Source organism: Oncorhynchus mykiss, chromosome 15, assembly GCF_057628025.1.
Source record: "Oncorhynchus mykiss isolate SJ-2025 chromosome 15, ASM5762802v1, whole genome shotgun sequence".
Lineage (NCBI taxonomy): Eukaryota > Metazoa > Chordata > Actinopteri > Salmoniformes > Salmonidae > Oncorhynchus > Oncorhynchus mykiss.
In genome coordinates, this window is record NC_143036.1 from 68,270,001 (window position 1) to 68,282,849 (window position 12,849).

Below are 12,849 nucleotides of genomic sequence, written 5' to 3' on the forward strand. Positions count from 1 at the left end.
ACAGAGAGACAGACTGACAGAGAGACGGACTGACAGAGAGACAGACTGACAGACTGACAGAGAGACAAACTGACAGAGAGAAAGACTGACAGACTGACAGAGAGACAGACTGACAGAGAGACGGACTGACAGAGAGACAGACTGACAGACTGACAGAGAGACAAACTGACAGAGAGACAGACTGACAGACTGACAGAGAGACAGACTGACAGAGAGACAGACTGACAGAGAGACGGACTGACAGAGAGACAGACTGACAGACTGACAGAGAGACAAACTGACAGAGAGACAGACTGACAGACTGACAGAGAGACAGACTGACAGAGAGACAGACTGACAGACTGACAGAGAGACAAACTGACAGAGAGACAGACTGACAGACTGACAGAGAGACAGACTGACAGAGAGACAGGCTGACAGACTGACAGAGAGACAGACTGACAGACTGACAGAGAGACAAACTGACAGAGAGACAGACTGACAGACTGACAGAGAGACAGACTGACAGAGAGACAGGCGGATACACACACATCCATGCACACACACAGACAGACAAACAGAGACTTTTACACATGCACCACACATGCATCACACATGCACACCATAGAGACGTTAGCCTGGGTGAAACATGACCCTGGAGTGGCGCTCCTTGTGGCTGACTGATGAGCCTTAGCAGCTGGGTCTGATCCACACACACTGCTGCAATGCAATGTCCACTCAGTAACCAAACCCTCTATACATAAAACACAGGAGTCATCCCTGTCACACACTGGACCCAATATCCTCACCGTAACCATAGTCAAAATGACAAGTATACATCCATTCTATAAGGATGAACTTCCGTCGTACCATACTTAACTGTTAACTTATATACCTACGAGATACCCGGTCTCAGGGATAGCTAACTCTTTCGATCTCCACTGAGTTGGGTATATCTGCCTTACGTGTGGAATGATCTCCAATGCACTTTCATATTGGACAAATAGGTGCCTCTGTTTAGGACATTTCAGACTGCTGCTAGGGGACCTTTTTACTGAAGAATGTGTCTTTTATGACTGTGTTTTGCTTTTCATGTATTGTTGTGTATAATAATGTGTATTTTAATGTGTATATTGAATTCTGATGTGTATGGTTGTGTATAATAATGTGTATTTTAATGTGTATATTGTATTTTGATGTGATTTGTTGTGTATAATAATGTGTATTTAATGTGTATATTGTATTTTGATGTGATTTGTAGTGTATAATAATGTGTATTTAATGTGTATATTGTATTTTGATGTGATTTGTTGTGTATTTTAATGTGTATATTGTATTTTGATGTGATTTGTTGTGTATTTTAATGTGTATATTGTATTTTGATGTGATTTGTTGTGTATTTTAATGTGTATATTGTATTTTAATGTGATTTGTTGTGTATAATAATGTGTATTTTAATGTGTATATTGTATTTTGATGTGATTTGTTGTCTATAATAATGTGTATATTGTATTTTGATGTGATTTGTTGTGTATAATAATGTGTATTTAATGTGTATTTTGTATTTTGATGTGATTTGTTGTGTATAATAATGTGTATTTAATGTGTATTTTGTATTTTGATGTGATTTGTTGTGTATTTAATGTGTATATTGTATTTTGATGTGATTTGTTGTCTATAATAATGTGTATTTAATGTGTATATTGTATTTTAATGTGTATATTGTATTTTAATGTGTATTTTGTATTTTGATGTGATTTGTTGTGTATAATAATGTGTATTTAATGTGTATATTGTATTTTGATGTGATTTGTTGTCTATAATAATGTGTATTTAATGTGTATTTTGTATTTTGATGTGATTTGTTGTGTATTTAATGTGTATTTTGTATTTTGATGTGATTTGTTGTGTATTTAATGTGTATATTGTATTCTGATGTGATTTGTTGTGTATAATAATGTGTATTTAATGTGTATATTGTATTTTGATGTGATTTGTTGTCTATAATAATGTGTATTTAATGTGTATATTGTATTTTGATGTGATTTGTTGTCTATAATAATGTGTATTTAATGTGTATTTTGTATTTTAATGTGTATATTGTATTTTAATGTGTATATTGTATTTTGATGTGATTTGTTGTCTATAATAATGTGTATTTAATGTGTATATTGTATTTTGATGTGATTTGTTGTCTATAATAATGTGTATTTAATGTGTATATTGTATTTTGATGTGATTTGTTGTCTATAATAATGTGTATTTAATGTGTATATTGTATTTTAATGTGTATATTGTATTTTAATGTGTATATTGTATTTTGATGTGATTTGTTGTCTATAATAATGTGTATTTAATGTGTATATTGTATTTTGATGTGATTTGTTGTCTATAATAATGTGTATTTTAATGTGTATATTGTATTTTGATGTGATTTGTTGTGTATAATAATATGTATTTTAATGTGTATATTGTATTTTGATGTGATTTGTTGTGTATAATAATGTGTATATTGTATTTTGATGTGATTTGTTGTGTATTTTAATGTGTATATTGTATGTTGATGTGATTTTTTGTGTATAATCATGTGTATTTTAATGTGTATATTGTATTCTGATGTGTATTGCTGTGTATAATAATGTGTGTTTTAATGTGTATATTGTATTCTGATGTGATTTGTTATGTATAATAATGTGTATATTGTATTTTGATGTGATTTGTTGTCTATAATAATGTGTATTTAATGTGTATATTGTATTTTTATGTGATTTGTTGTCTAATAATAATGTGTATTTAATGTGTATATTGTTGCTTTTTGATGTGATTTGTTGTGTATAATAATGTGTATATTGTATTTTGATGTGATTTGTTGTGTATTTTAATGTGTATATTGTATTGTAATGTGATTTGTTGTGTATAATAATGTGTATTTTAATGTGTATATTGTATTTTGATGTGATTTGTTGTGTATAATAATGTGTATGTATGTTGATGTGATTTGTTGTGTATAATAATATGTATTTTAATGTGTATATTGTTGTTTGATGTGATTTGTTGTCTATAATAATGTGTATTTAATGTGTATCTGTATTTTGATGTGATTTGTAGTGTATAATAATGTGTATTTAATGTGTATATTGTATTTTTGATGTGATTTGTTGTGTATAATAATGTGTATATTGTATTTTGATGTGATTTGTTGTGTATTTTAATGTGTATATTGTATTTTGATGTGATTTGTTGTGTATAATAATGTGTATTTTAATGTGTATATTGTATTTTGATGTGATTTGTTGTGTATTTTAATGTGTATATTGTATTTTGATGTGATTTGTTGTGTATTTTAATGTGTATATTGTATTTTGATGTGATTTGTATGTATAATAATGTGTATTTTAATGTGTATATTGTATTTTGATGTGATTTGTTGTGTATTTTAATGTGTATATTGTATTTTGATGTGATTTGTATATATATTTTAATGTTTGTGTTGTTGATGTCATTGTTGTGTATAATAATGTGTATTTTAATGTGTATATTGTATTTTGATGTGATTTGTTGTGTATAATAATGTGTATTTGTACTGTGATGTGATTTGTTGTGTATAATAATAAATATGTACTTTAATGTGTATGTATCTTGATGTGATTTGTTGTCTATAATAATGTGTATTTAATGTGTATATTGTATTTTGATGTGATTTGTAGTGTATAATAATGTGTATTTAATGTGTCTGTCTATCTGTACTTTGATGTGATTTGTTGTGTATAATGATGTGTATATTGTATTTTGATGTGATTGTTGTGTATTTTAATGTGTATATTGTATTTTGATGTGATTTGTTGTGTATAATAATGTGTATTTTAATGTGTATATTCTATTTGATGTGATTTGTTGTGTATTTTAATGTGTATATTGTATTTTGATGTGATTTGTTGTGTATTTTAATGTGTATATTGTATTTTGATGTGATTTGTTGTGTCTATAATAATGTGTACTTTAATGTGTATATTGTATTTTGATGTGATTTGTTGTGTTTAATAATGTGTATTTTAATGTGTATCTATATATTGATGGTACGTCATCAGAAGAGACCTTGGTCTCAGCATTGACTTCCTGTAAAAAGAAGATCAACATAAAACGCTCCAAACTCAGTCATCTTCTGTGTAGTTGACAATGAAAGTTGTCCATGGAATCTGCTTTGGGGATTGCATGCTTGCCTCGGCTAAATAAACTATTGGAGATGCACTGAACTTGACCAAAACTCATCAACACCAAACCACAGCTTGTAATGTCAACGTAACTCTAAAGAGCACACGTTTCTCAACACAATATTGAAAACGTTCCATTCCAAATGAGGAACAGAACTGAAGTGGAAAAGTGCCTAGAAACACCAAGCCACACATTGTGTCTGTGACATACAAGCATGTTAACCCTTACGCTTCGGCAGGCGTGCAGACCAGCAGGCTGGAGTGTTTATGGACATATTCAATCTCTCCCAGTCTTCTCCACGCTTTAACCCTAACCCCCAACAAACCTCCCCGCGGGACCCGGACACCCGCGACACGCACGGGACCCCGGGACACCCCGAGGACACCCAGGACAAATACCCGTAACATCCGTTCAGTTTAAGCTAGAGATACACTTCCACATCTGCAGTGAAAGGTGACACAGCTAGAGCGGTGTTTGTCAGAGCATGAGACATCCTGAAAATCAGTCTTCTCACAAAATGGTCTGTAGCATCTGTAGTGTATTCAAGGTTTTAAAAAGTTAGATTATTTATCAACCCCCTACAAAAATGTCCATTAATTATGATCTGCATAATATTTTACATTTCCTGTTGCTGCAGGATTAAGATACAACATCTGTAGCCCCGTCACAAATGTTCAAGCAACACTATAAAACAAGCTCGGGTCATTAAATGCTTTGATTAATGACTGTTTGTTCTCCAAAGCCATCATGTCATTGTGCAACCCTGTGTGTTATACACAAGCTGACTCATTCTGCAGTATACAAACTGGCCCACAGTAATGGGAGTTGCCCAGTGTTGTGGTCTGCTCAGAGTACTGACATTATTCTGCCTGGGATGGAATGGTTTGGGTTGGGGGGGGGGGGGGGGGGGGGGGGGGGGTATGCTGCTCTTTCCTGCTAACTAGGCTGACTGGGAGAGAAAGTCAACTGGAGCAGCCTGACTGAAAACTGTACTTAGGGGCTGCGGTATTGTGAGCTGCCTGAGAGCGACTGAACTGAGGGAGGAGGAGAGGAAGGAGAGACGGAGGAGAAGGCAGACGTCTCAGGGGTCGGTCGGCGCGTTGGGAGCACACCTTATAATTATCCACATCCGCTCTGTCAGAGGAGGCCCACAGAATGGACAGATCCACCAGAGAGAGAGAGAGAGGGAGAGAGAGAGAGAGAGAGAGGGAGAGCAAGAGAGAGGTCTCTGTGGAACTTGACGGGGGTTATTATGGGTTAGCTCTACTCCAGACTGCGTTGAGTTGGAGTGCGGTTCCATGCCGAGAGAGAGTGTCTATTTTGAATGGTTCCGAGTGAATTCCGATGGCGGGCTAGTCTCTTCCCTCTATTACAGTTCCACCCATCCGAAACAGGTCACTGCGGGACGACCGGGGTCTTCATTAAGAGGTTAAAGGGCCCAGTAATTACCCCAGAGGAAAGTAGTTATCAGGTTGTTTAACAAGCCTTTTAATATTCCCCCAAGCTCCGCCAGAGATGTGTGTCTTTTTTTACAATCACAATAGTTTTATGAGTCCCATCTCTCATGTTGCAATGGCTCATCTCACGTTCACTGTCTTGGTCTGTGTCTTGCATTCTCTCTCTCTCTCTCTCTATCTCTCTCTCTCTCTCTCTCTCTCTCTCTCTCTCTCTCCCTCTCTCTCACATTCTCTCCCTCTCTCTCTCTCTCTCTCTCTCTCTCTCTCTCTCTCTCTCTCTGTCTCTCTCTCTCATTCTCTCTCTCTCTCTCCCTCATTCTCTCTCTCTCTCCCTCTCTCTCTCATTCTCTCTCTCTCTCCCTCATTCTCTCTCCCTCTCTCTCCCTCTCTCTCACATTCTCTCTCCCTCTCTCTCACATTCTCTCTCCCTCTCTCTCACATTCTCTCTCTGTCTCTCTCTCCTTCTCTCTCACATTCTCTCTCCCTCTCTCTCTCACTTCTCTCTCTCTCTCTCTTCTTCTTTCTTTCTTTCTTTCTTTTTCTTTCTTTCTTTCTTTCTTTCTTTCTTTCTTTCTTTCTTTCTTTCTCTCTCTCTGTTCACCCATGGCCATGTGGCTTTGCACGACACCAACTCCATCATCTAGTTTGCTGACGACACCACGGTTGTAGGCCTGATAACCAACAACGACGAGTCAGCCTATAGGGAGAAGGTAAGTGAAGTGGCATTGTGGTGCCAGGACAACAACCTCTCCCTCAACATCAGCAAAACAAAGGAGTTGATTGTTGACTTCAGGAAGCACAGGAGGGAACACGCCCGATCCACATCAATAGGACTTCAGTAGAGAGTCAGCAGTTTTAAGTTCCTTGGCATATACATCACTGAGGACTTGACAAGGACCAGTAACACCACTGCATCATCGAGAGCATCCTGACCGGTTGCATCCCAGCCTGGTAGAGGAATTGCTCCGTCCATGACTGTAAGGCCCTCCACTGGGGCCGTGTTCCCACTCATCCAGGACATCTAAAGAAACGGTGCCTGAGTAAGGCACGCAGCATCATCAAGGACCCCGCACACACCCCAGCTTTGAGTTGTTCACTCTGTTACCAACAAGCTCAGAGACAGTTTCTATCTACAAGCCATCAGACTGCTGAACCCTTGAACTGCACTGTCCACCTGTACTGACTCTCTGCACCTTATCACTCACTCACTCACTCACTCACTCACTCACTCACTCTCACACTCTCACACTCACTCACACATCTACACCCATCACAACTGCTGCTACCAGACTCTTATTCACTATTTCTAATACTGCACAATTTTAAGACTTGCTCCCACATCCTCCCTTTATCTGATACATGTGTAAATATTGGACTATAAATTGTGCCTTCCTGTATAATACTTACGCTAAAATGTTTATTCTGTTCATATTTATATATTTTATTGTTTCTTATTGGTGTTGCGTTGTCGAGGAGAAACCTGCAAGTAAGCATTTTGTTAGACAGTGTATATGATGTATATCCTGTATATACACTCTATATACAAAAGTATGTGGACACACCTTAAAATTACTGAATCCGGCTATTTCATTCACACCTGTTGCTGACAGGTGTATAAAATTGAGCACACAGCCATGCACTCTCCATAGACAAACATTGGCAGTAGAATGGCCGTATTCAAGAGCTCAAGAGCTCAGTGACTTTCAACGTGGCATTGCAACAAGTCAGTTCGTCAAATTTCTGCCCTGTTCGAGCTGCCCCAGTCAACTGTTAGTGCTGTTATTGTGAAGTGGAAACATCTAGGAGCAACAGCGGCTCAGCCGCGAAGTGGTAGGCCACATAAGCTCACAGAACGGGACCGCCGAATGCTGAAGCACGTAAAAATCGTCTGTCCTAGGTTGCAACACTCAGTACTGAGTTCCAAACTGCCTCTAGAAGCAACGTCAGCACAATAACTGTTCGTCGGGAGCTTCATGAAATGGGTTTCCATGGCTGAGCAGCCGCGCACAAGCCTAAGATGTGCAATACCAGGCGGAATAACGGTCTGGGGCTATTTTTCATGGTTTGGGCTAGGCCCTTTACTTCGAGTGAAGGGAAATCTTAACCCTACAGCATGCAATGACATTCTAGACAATTATGTGCTTCCGACTTTGTGGCAGTTTGGAGAAGGCCCTTGCCGGTTTCAGCATTGCAATGCCCCTGTGCACAAGGTCCATACAGAAATGGTTTGTCGAGATCGGTTTGGAAGAACTTGACTGGCCTGCTCAGAGCCCTGACCTCAACCCCATCAAACAACTTTGGGATGAATTGGAAAGCAAACTGCGAGCAAGGACAAATCGTCCCCACAGCAATGTTCCAACATCTAGTGGAAAGCCTACCCAGAAGAGTGGAGGGGAGAGGACCAATTCCATATTAATGCCCATGATTTTGGAATGAGATGTTTGACGAGCATGTGTCCACTTACTTTTGGTCATGTAGTCTATGACTAATAAAACATGAAACTTGAATGTGTGTGCTTGTTGTAACCTGCAGGGGTCAGTGTTTCCCAGGTTGTATACTACTGGGATGACCGTAATACAGTACAGTATGTCCAGGTTGCACTGCTGTGTGAAAGACAATGCTGTAATAACCTATACCTTGATCTGCGTTAGAGCATAATCCATTCAATGACATTGAGCATTAGAATTCATATTTGGCTAACTGTGACTTGCCTTGTCTCATGATCCATTCAATGCTTGGGACTAGTTGCGGTCTATTGACAATCTAAGCGACGTTATTTAATAAACTATAAACGATTACCTTAACTTAGACTTAACTCCAGTTACTTGCGGGAGAGAAAAAAATGATTAACTGGGATCATTACTCTGGTCTTCTGAGGACAGATCCTTCACTGGGAATGTCTCCCTGACTGACCCCACAGGGAAATCATTCACTCTGGACTCGCTTCGCCAGCCTTCCCAGGAGAAAGGTCACTCAATGTGCTTTAGTTTTTCTGTTCTTATTTTCCTGCACAAACTGCTCATTCCACATTTGTTTGACTGTCCTTCCCAGGGACACAAACTCCTGTCCTGCACTTGTCTGAATGTCCCTCCTTGGGGAAAGAGCTCTCGTCTCGCTGGATGATCCTTCTCCTGGGAAAATGTTTACTCTGTGCTCGTTTGACTGTCCTTCACTGGAGAACTCCTCCTCGTCGTTTATTTGACTTAATTGCTATGCCAGATTCACAGAGGGAGAGAGAATGAATGGTACAACACTTAACAACCAGTCTCTCTCCCGCCTAGTCTACTGTAAGTCTGCCAGCACCCTTCATTAAAGCAACGCTTCCCTCCCTCTCTCATCTCCTCCTTCCCCTCTTCCCTCTCTCCCTCTTCCCTCTCTCCCTCTCTCCATTAGCCAACGTGTGGGTGTGAACAGAAAGGTTTCAGTCGACAGGCATCAAGAGAGCCATCCAACACCTGTGGACCCCTCTACCTCTGAGACGCACACATGTACACACACACACACTCATGAGTATGAGCATACACAAGAGCACACACACACACTGCGCACAAACACGCACACACACACACTGCTCACAAACACACTGCGCACAAACACGCACACACACACAGACACGCACACACACTCGTCATCACATTCAGCCAGGTGTCTAATTATCTGTGTCTGTGTCAGATCTGACACATCCCACCCCGGCTGAATACACACATGCCACTTTCAGTCTGAAGAGGAAATCACTAGAGAGATGGTGTTGAGTCGTCACACACACCAAGCTGCAGCAAGAACGTTAAAGACAGACAGAGCGACAGCTTTGATGTGCTTTGGTTGGTCTGACTACACATTTCAATCACCCACTGTATACAATGCAGTTCAGCTTTGTATCACCTAATGACACCTTTCATCAATGACACATCTTTCCTCCCTTGTCAGACAGCAACATGGCGTCCTGTCAGAAAAACGAGTGGGGGAGATCAGAGAAGACCAGTATTGCTGTTCTAGTCAACTGACAGATGGCTCAATCTTGGGAACCGTTTTAATGAAGCGAAACACATTTTCCCATGATGCCTCTGGGTTATTCCTGGTGTAGATTGTTACCTCGGAAGGATGTGACGTGGTGGCGGCGCAGGTGGAGCTGAGTTTTACGGCGGTTTTTACAGCACACTACTTGACCCTTGACTGCACAGAGAAACATCTTCAACATAGTGCCCCCTAGACACAGAGCAGGGTGTTACAGTACATTCCACTAATAAGAGCATGTATACATCCTGTAGAGCCATATAACGGTAGCCCAGTGGTTAAGAGTGTTGGGCCAGTAACTGAAAAGTCACTGGTTTGAATCCCAGAGCCAACTGAGTGAACCATCTATTGATGTGCCCTTGTGCAAGGCACTTAACCCTAAGTGTGCCGGTATGTCGCTTTGTAAAAGAGCGTCTGCTAAATGTATACTTTGATTAACAAAACTGCTGATAAATGTGATTTATTCTCTGATTAAAAATAACGTTATGTCAAGTTCATACAGGCCTTGCTGTGCACAAGTTAAATCTAAACTTCTCTCATTGGATTAAAAATAATGTGACACTCATTTCAAAGCAGTAACACCCCTCTAAACCAGATGCACTCTTTTCCTCAACAACCTAACCTTATTCCCAGCCTGGCAAAAAAGGACAAATTGCCCATATTTGTAAATTTTAGGAATGTATATTTTTTTAAAGGAGACGAAGAGAGAAAGAGAGAGAGAGAAAAGGAGAGGGAGAGAAAACGGAGATACCACACAGCTCTCTAGCCGTGTACTTTTGGTCATGTTTTGGACAAGGAACCGCAACAGCTCGCCTCTCAGACGACCGACATTAAACGAAACGTCCCAAAATATGACAAAAAATGTCTGTGGTTTATTTTAGTCCCGAGATGAAAGGTCTGCCATTACAAAGAGCTTGATTTAGTCTAGGGTGTGAGAGAGAAAGGAGAGAGCCGGCTCTGAGGTCTCTCCACAGTCTTCTACCTCAAAATAACACAGAGGGAAGGCAGAATAACATGTTGACTCGCCCGACAAAAGCTCACACGAGCACCGTATGAATGGTACCCAGCCAGATGTGTGACTGATGAGTGATACACTCACCTGGGTGTAGTCCATAGCGGACCTTATTCTACATCATAGAGACATCATGCCGGTCATGAATATTATGTAGCGCTGTGCCCTGAACAACCCCCTGAATCCAGGGCATATCTTTTCCATATGCAGTATATCTGGTAAAACAGTAAGATGTGTGTGTGTGCATGCAGACCTTCTCCTAAGCAGAAGCAGAAGTACTTGTTGACTTTGGAGAATAGCTGGTAAATCAATTTTGGGGTTAATGAGAACTAGGGAGACCGGATTAACCCCTCAAAGTGTGTGTGTACAGAATTTGCATGTCCGTTCGTGTCTATGCGTACATTGTGTGTGTGTGTGTGTGTGTGTGTGTGTGTGTGTGTGTGTGTGTGTGTGTGTGTGTGTGTGTGTGTGTGTGTATGTGTGTGTATGTGTGTGTGTGTGTGTGTGTGTGTGTGTGTGTGTGTGTGTGTGTGTGTGTGTGTGTGTGTGTGTGTGTGTGTGTGTGTGTGTGTGTGTGTGTATTTATGTGTTTCACGGCAGTGCAGCGGTAGTTCTGAAGGGGACAGTGGAAGGGGAAAATAAATGCGAGGGCCAATACATACATTTAACCAAGCCCCCTGTCCGCATATGGAAACAATCTGACCGTAAGGAGAATACAATCTAAGGCTAAGGAGAAAGCATTATTCTAAGTGGGAGAGAGAGAAATAAAGAGAGAGGGGAAGCAGGAGAGCGAGAGAGGGAGAGAGAGAGAGAGAGAGAGAGAGAGAGAGAGAGAAATAAAGAGAGAGGCGAAGCAGGAGAGAGAGAGAGAGAGAGAGAGAGAGAGGGAGAGAGAGAGAAAAAATAATTAGAGAGAAATTGATAAAACGTAGATAGATGAGCAGACAGAGAGGAAGATACACTGAAGAGTGAGAGGCAAAGAAAGAAAAAAAGAAAGAAAGAAAGGAGAGAGTGCACACAAAGAGGAAGAGTAACTCAGACAGCACACATAATTTCTCCTGGAGCCATGCTGGCGGCTATAGCAGAACCAGAGAAAGAACCAGAGAAAGAACCAGGGAGGCAGGGGGCAGAGAGAACATTCACACTTACCCCTGTAGGAGAGCTTTAACCTGGGGACGCTGTGCTTGGGCTCCCCCTGCCCCGGCACCACCGCCCCGCAGAACAGCAGCAACAGTACAATCCCAGGTAGGTAATCCATGGTGCTGGAGCGCTGGCCTCCAGCCCAAGGGGGGCACACACCCCACACTTGCCCAGAGAAGAGTGTCTCCCAGCCGGGTATGCAGAGACCTAGCAGTCCCTCCCTTCCCTTCCTCCTCTTGCAGCTAGAGAAGATCCACAAACCCAGGAGGGGGTTTCAAGCAGGGGGGATACAATCCTTGGTTTCAATCCCGATTCAGAGCACCGATTTGGGGGAATTTCAGCAGCGCAAGGGGGTATCACATGGCTCCCTGTGTGGAGGTCCGGGGTGGTAAACCCTCTGTGCTGTTCATATGTCCCCCTGGTAAGGGTAGGGTGATGGGGGTCCGGTGGGAAGTGTGAGGCTCGAGCTGGTTGAGGAAGAATTCTGATTGAAATATTGAAGAGGTATCCAGCAGAGATACTGCTAATATAGATCTCTCTTCTGCTCTGCTCTCCTCTCTTCTCTTCAGTCTCTCTCTCTCTCCGCAGTCACTCACTACTAGCCTCCAATCCTGTCCACGGCTCCGCCAGACAGAGAGGGAGAGAGAGAGAGCTACACCATCCACAGGAGGGGAGGGAGAGCAGCTGAGCGAGAGAGCGGGGGAGTGTGTATGAGAGAGAGGGGGGAGGGAGTGAACTGAGCAACGTTGAAGTACTGTGAAATAGAAGAGAATCCTGTGCACATGGTTCCGTCTTCCTCTATTCTCTCTCTTCTGTTTTTCTTTCCTTCTGCAGTCCCTGGTCAGCCCCAGCACCCTTACTCTAGAGGTGTGACACATTAACAGACTCACACATGCTTACCCTCTTCTCTACCCCATGCAGTTACAGACAAACTGCATAGCATGCAACTCAGCAGGTAATCTCTGGTCACACCTGGTTTCAAAATGAACACCATTAATATTAATTTATCTAATGCCCTATCCAATGAAAAGCAGT

The 12,849-nt window shown here is 41.1% G+C and overlaps 1 protein-coding gene across 1 annotated transcript in view; it reads right to left on the bottom strand.

The window, feature by feature from the left end:
• Nucleotides 1-12,644, bottom strand: part of LOC110501008 (semaphorin-3aa) — a 63,185-nt gene extending 50,541 nt beyond the window's left edge. The window contains exon 1 of the mRNA XM_090200899.1: nucleotides 11,824-12,644. Within this exon, the coding sequence (XP_090057025.1) occupies nucleotides 11,824-11,932 (109 nt within the window). The 5' untranslated portion in view covers nucleotides 11,933-12,644. The remainder of the gene's footprint in view (nucleotides 1-11,823) is intronic.
• Between the last annotated feature and the right edge of the window lie 205 nt (nucleotides 12,645-12,849).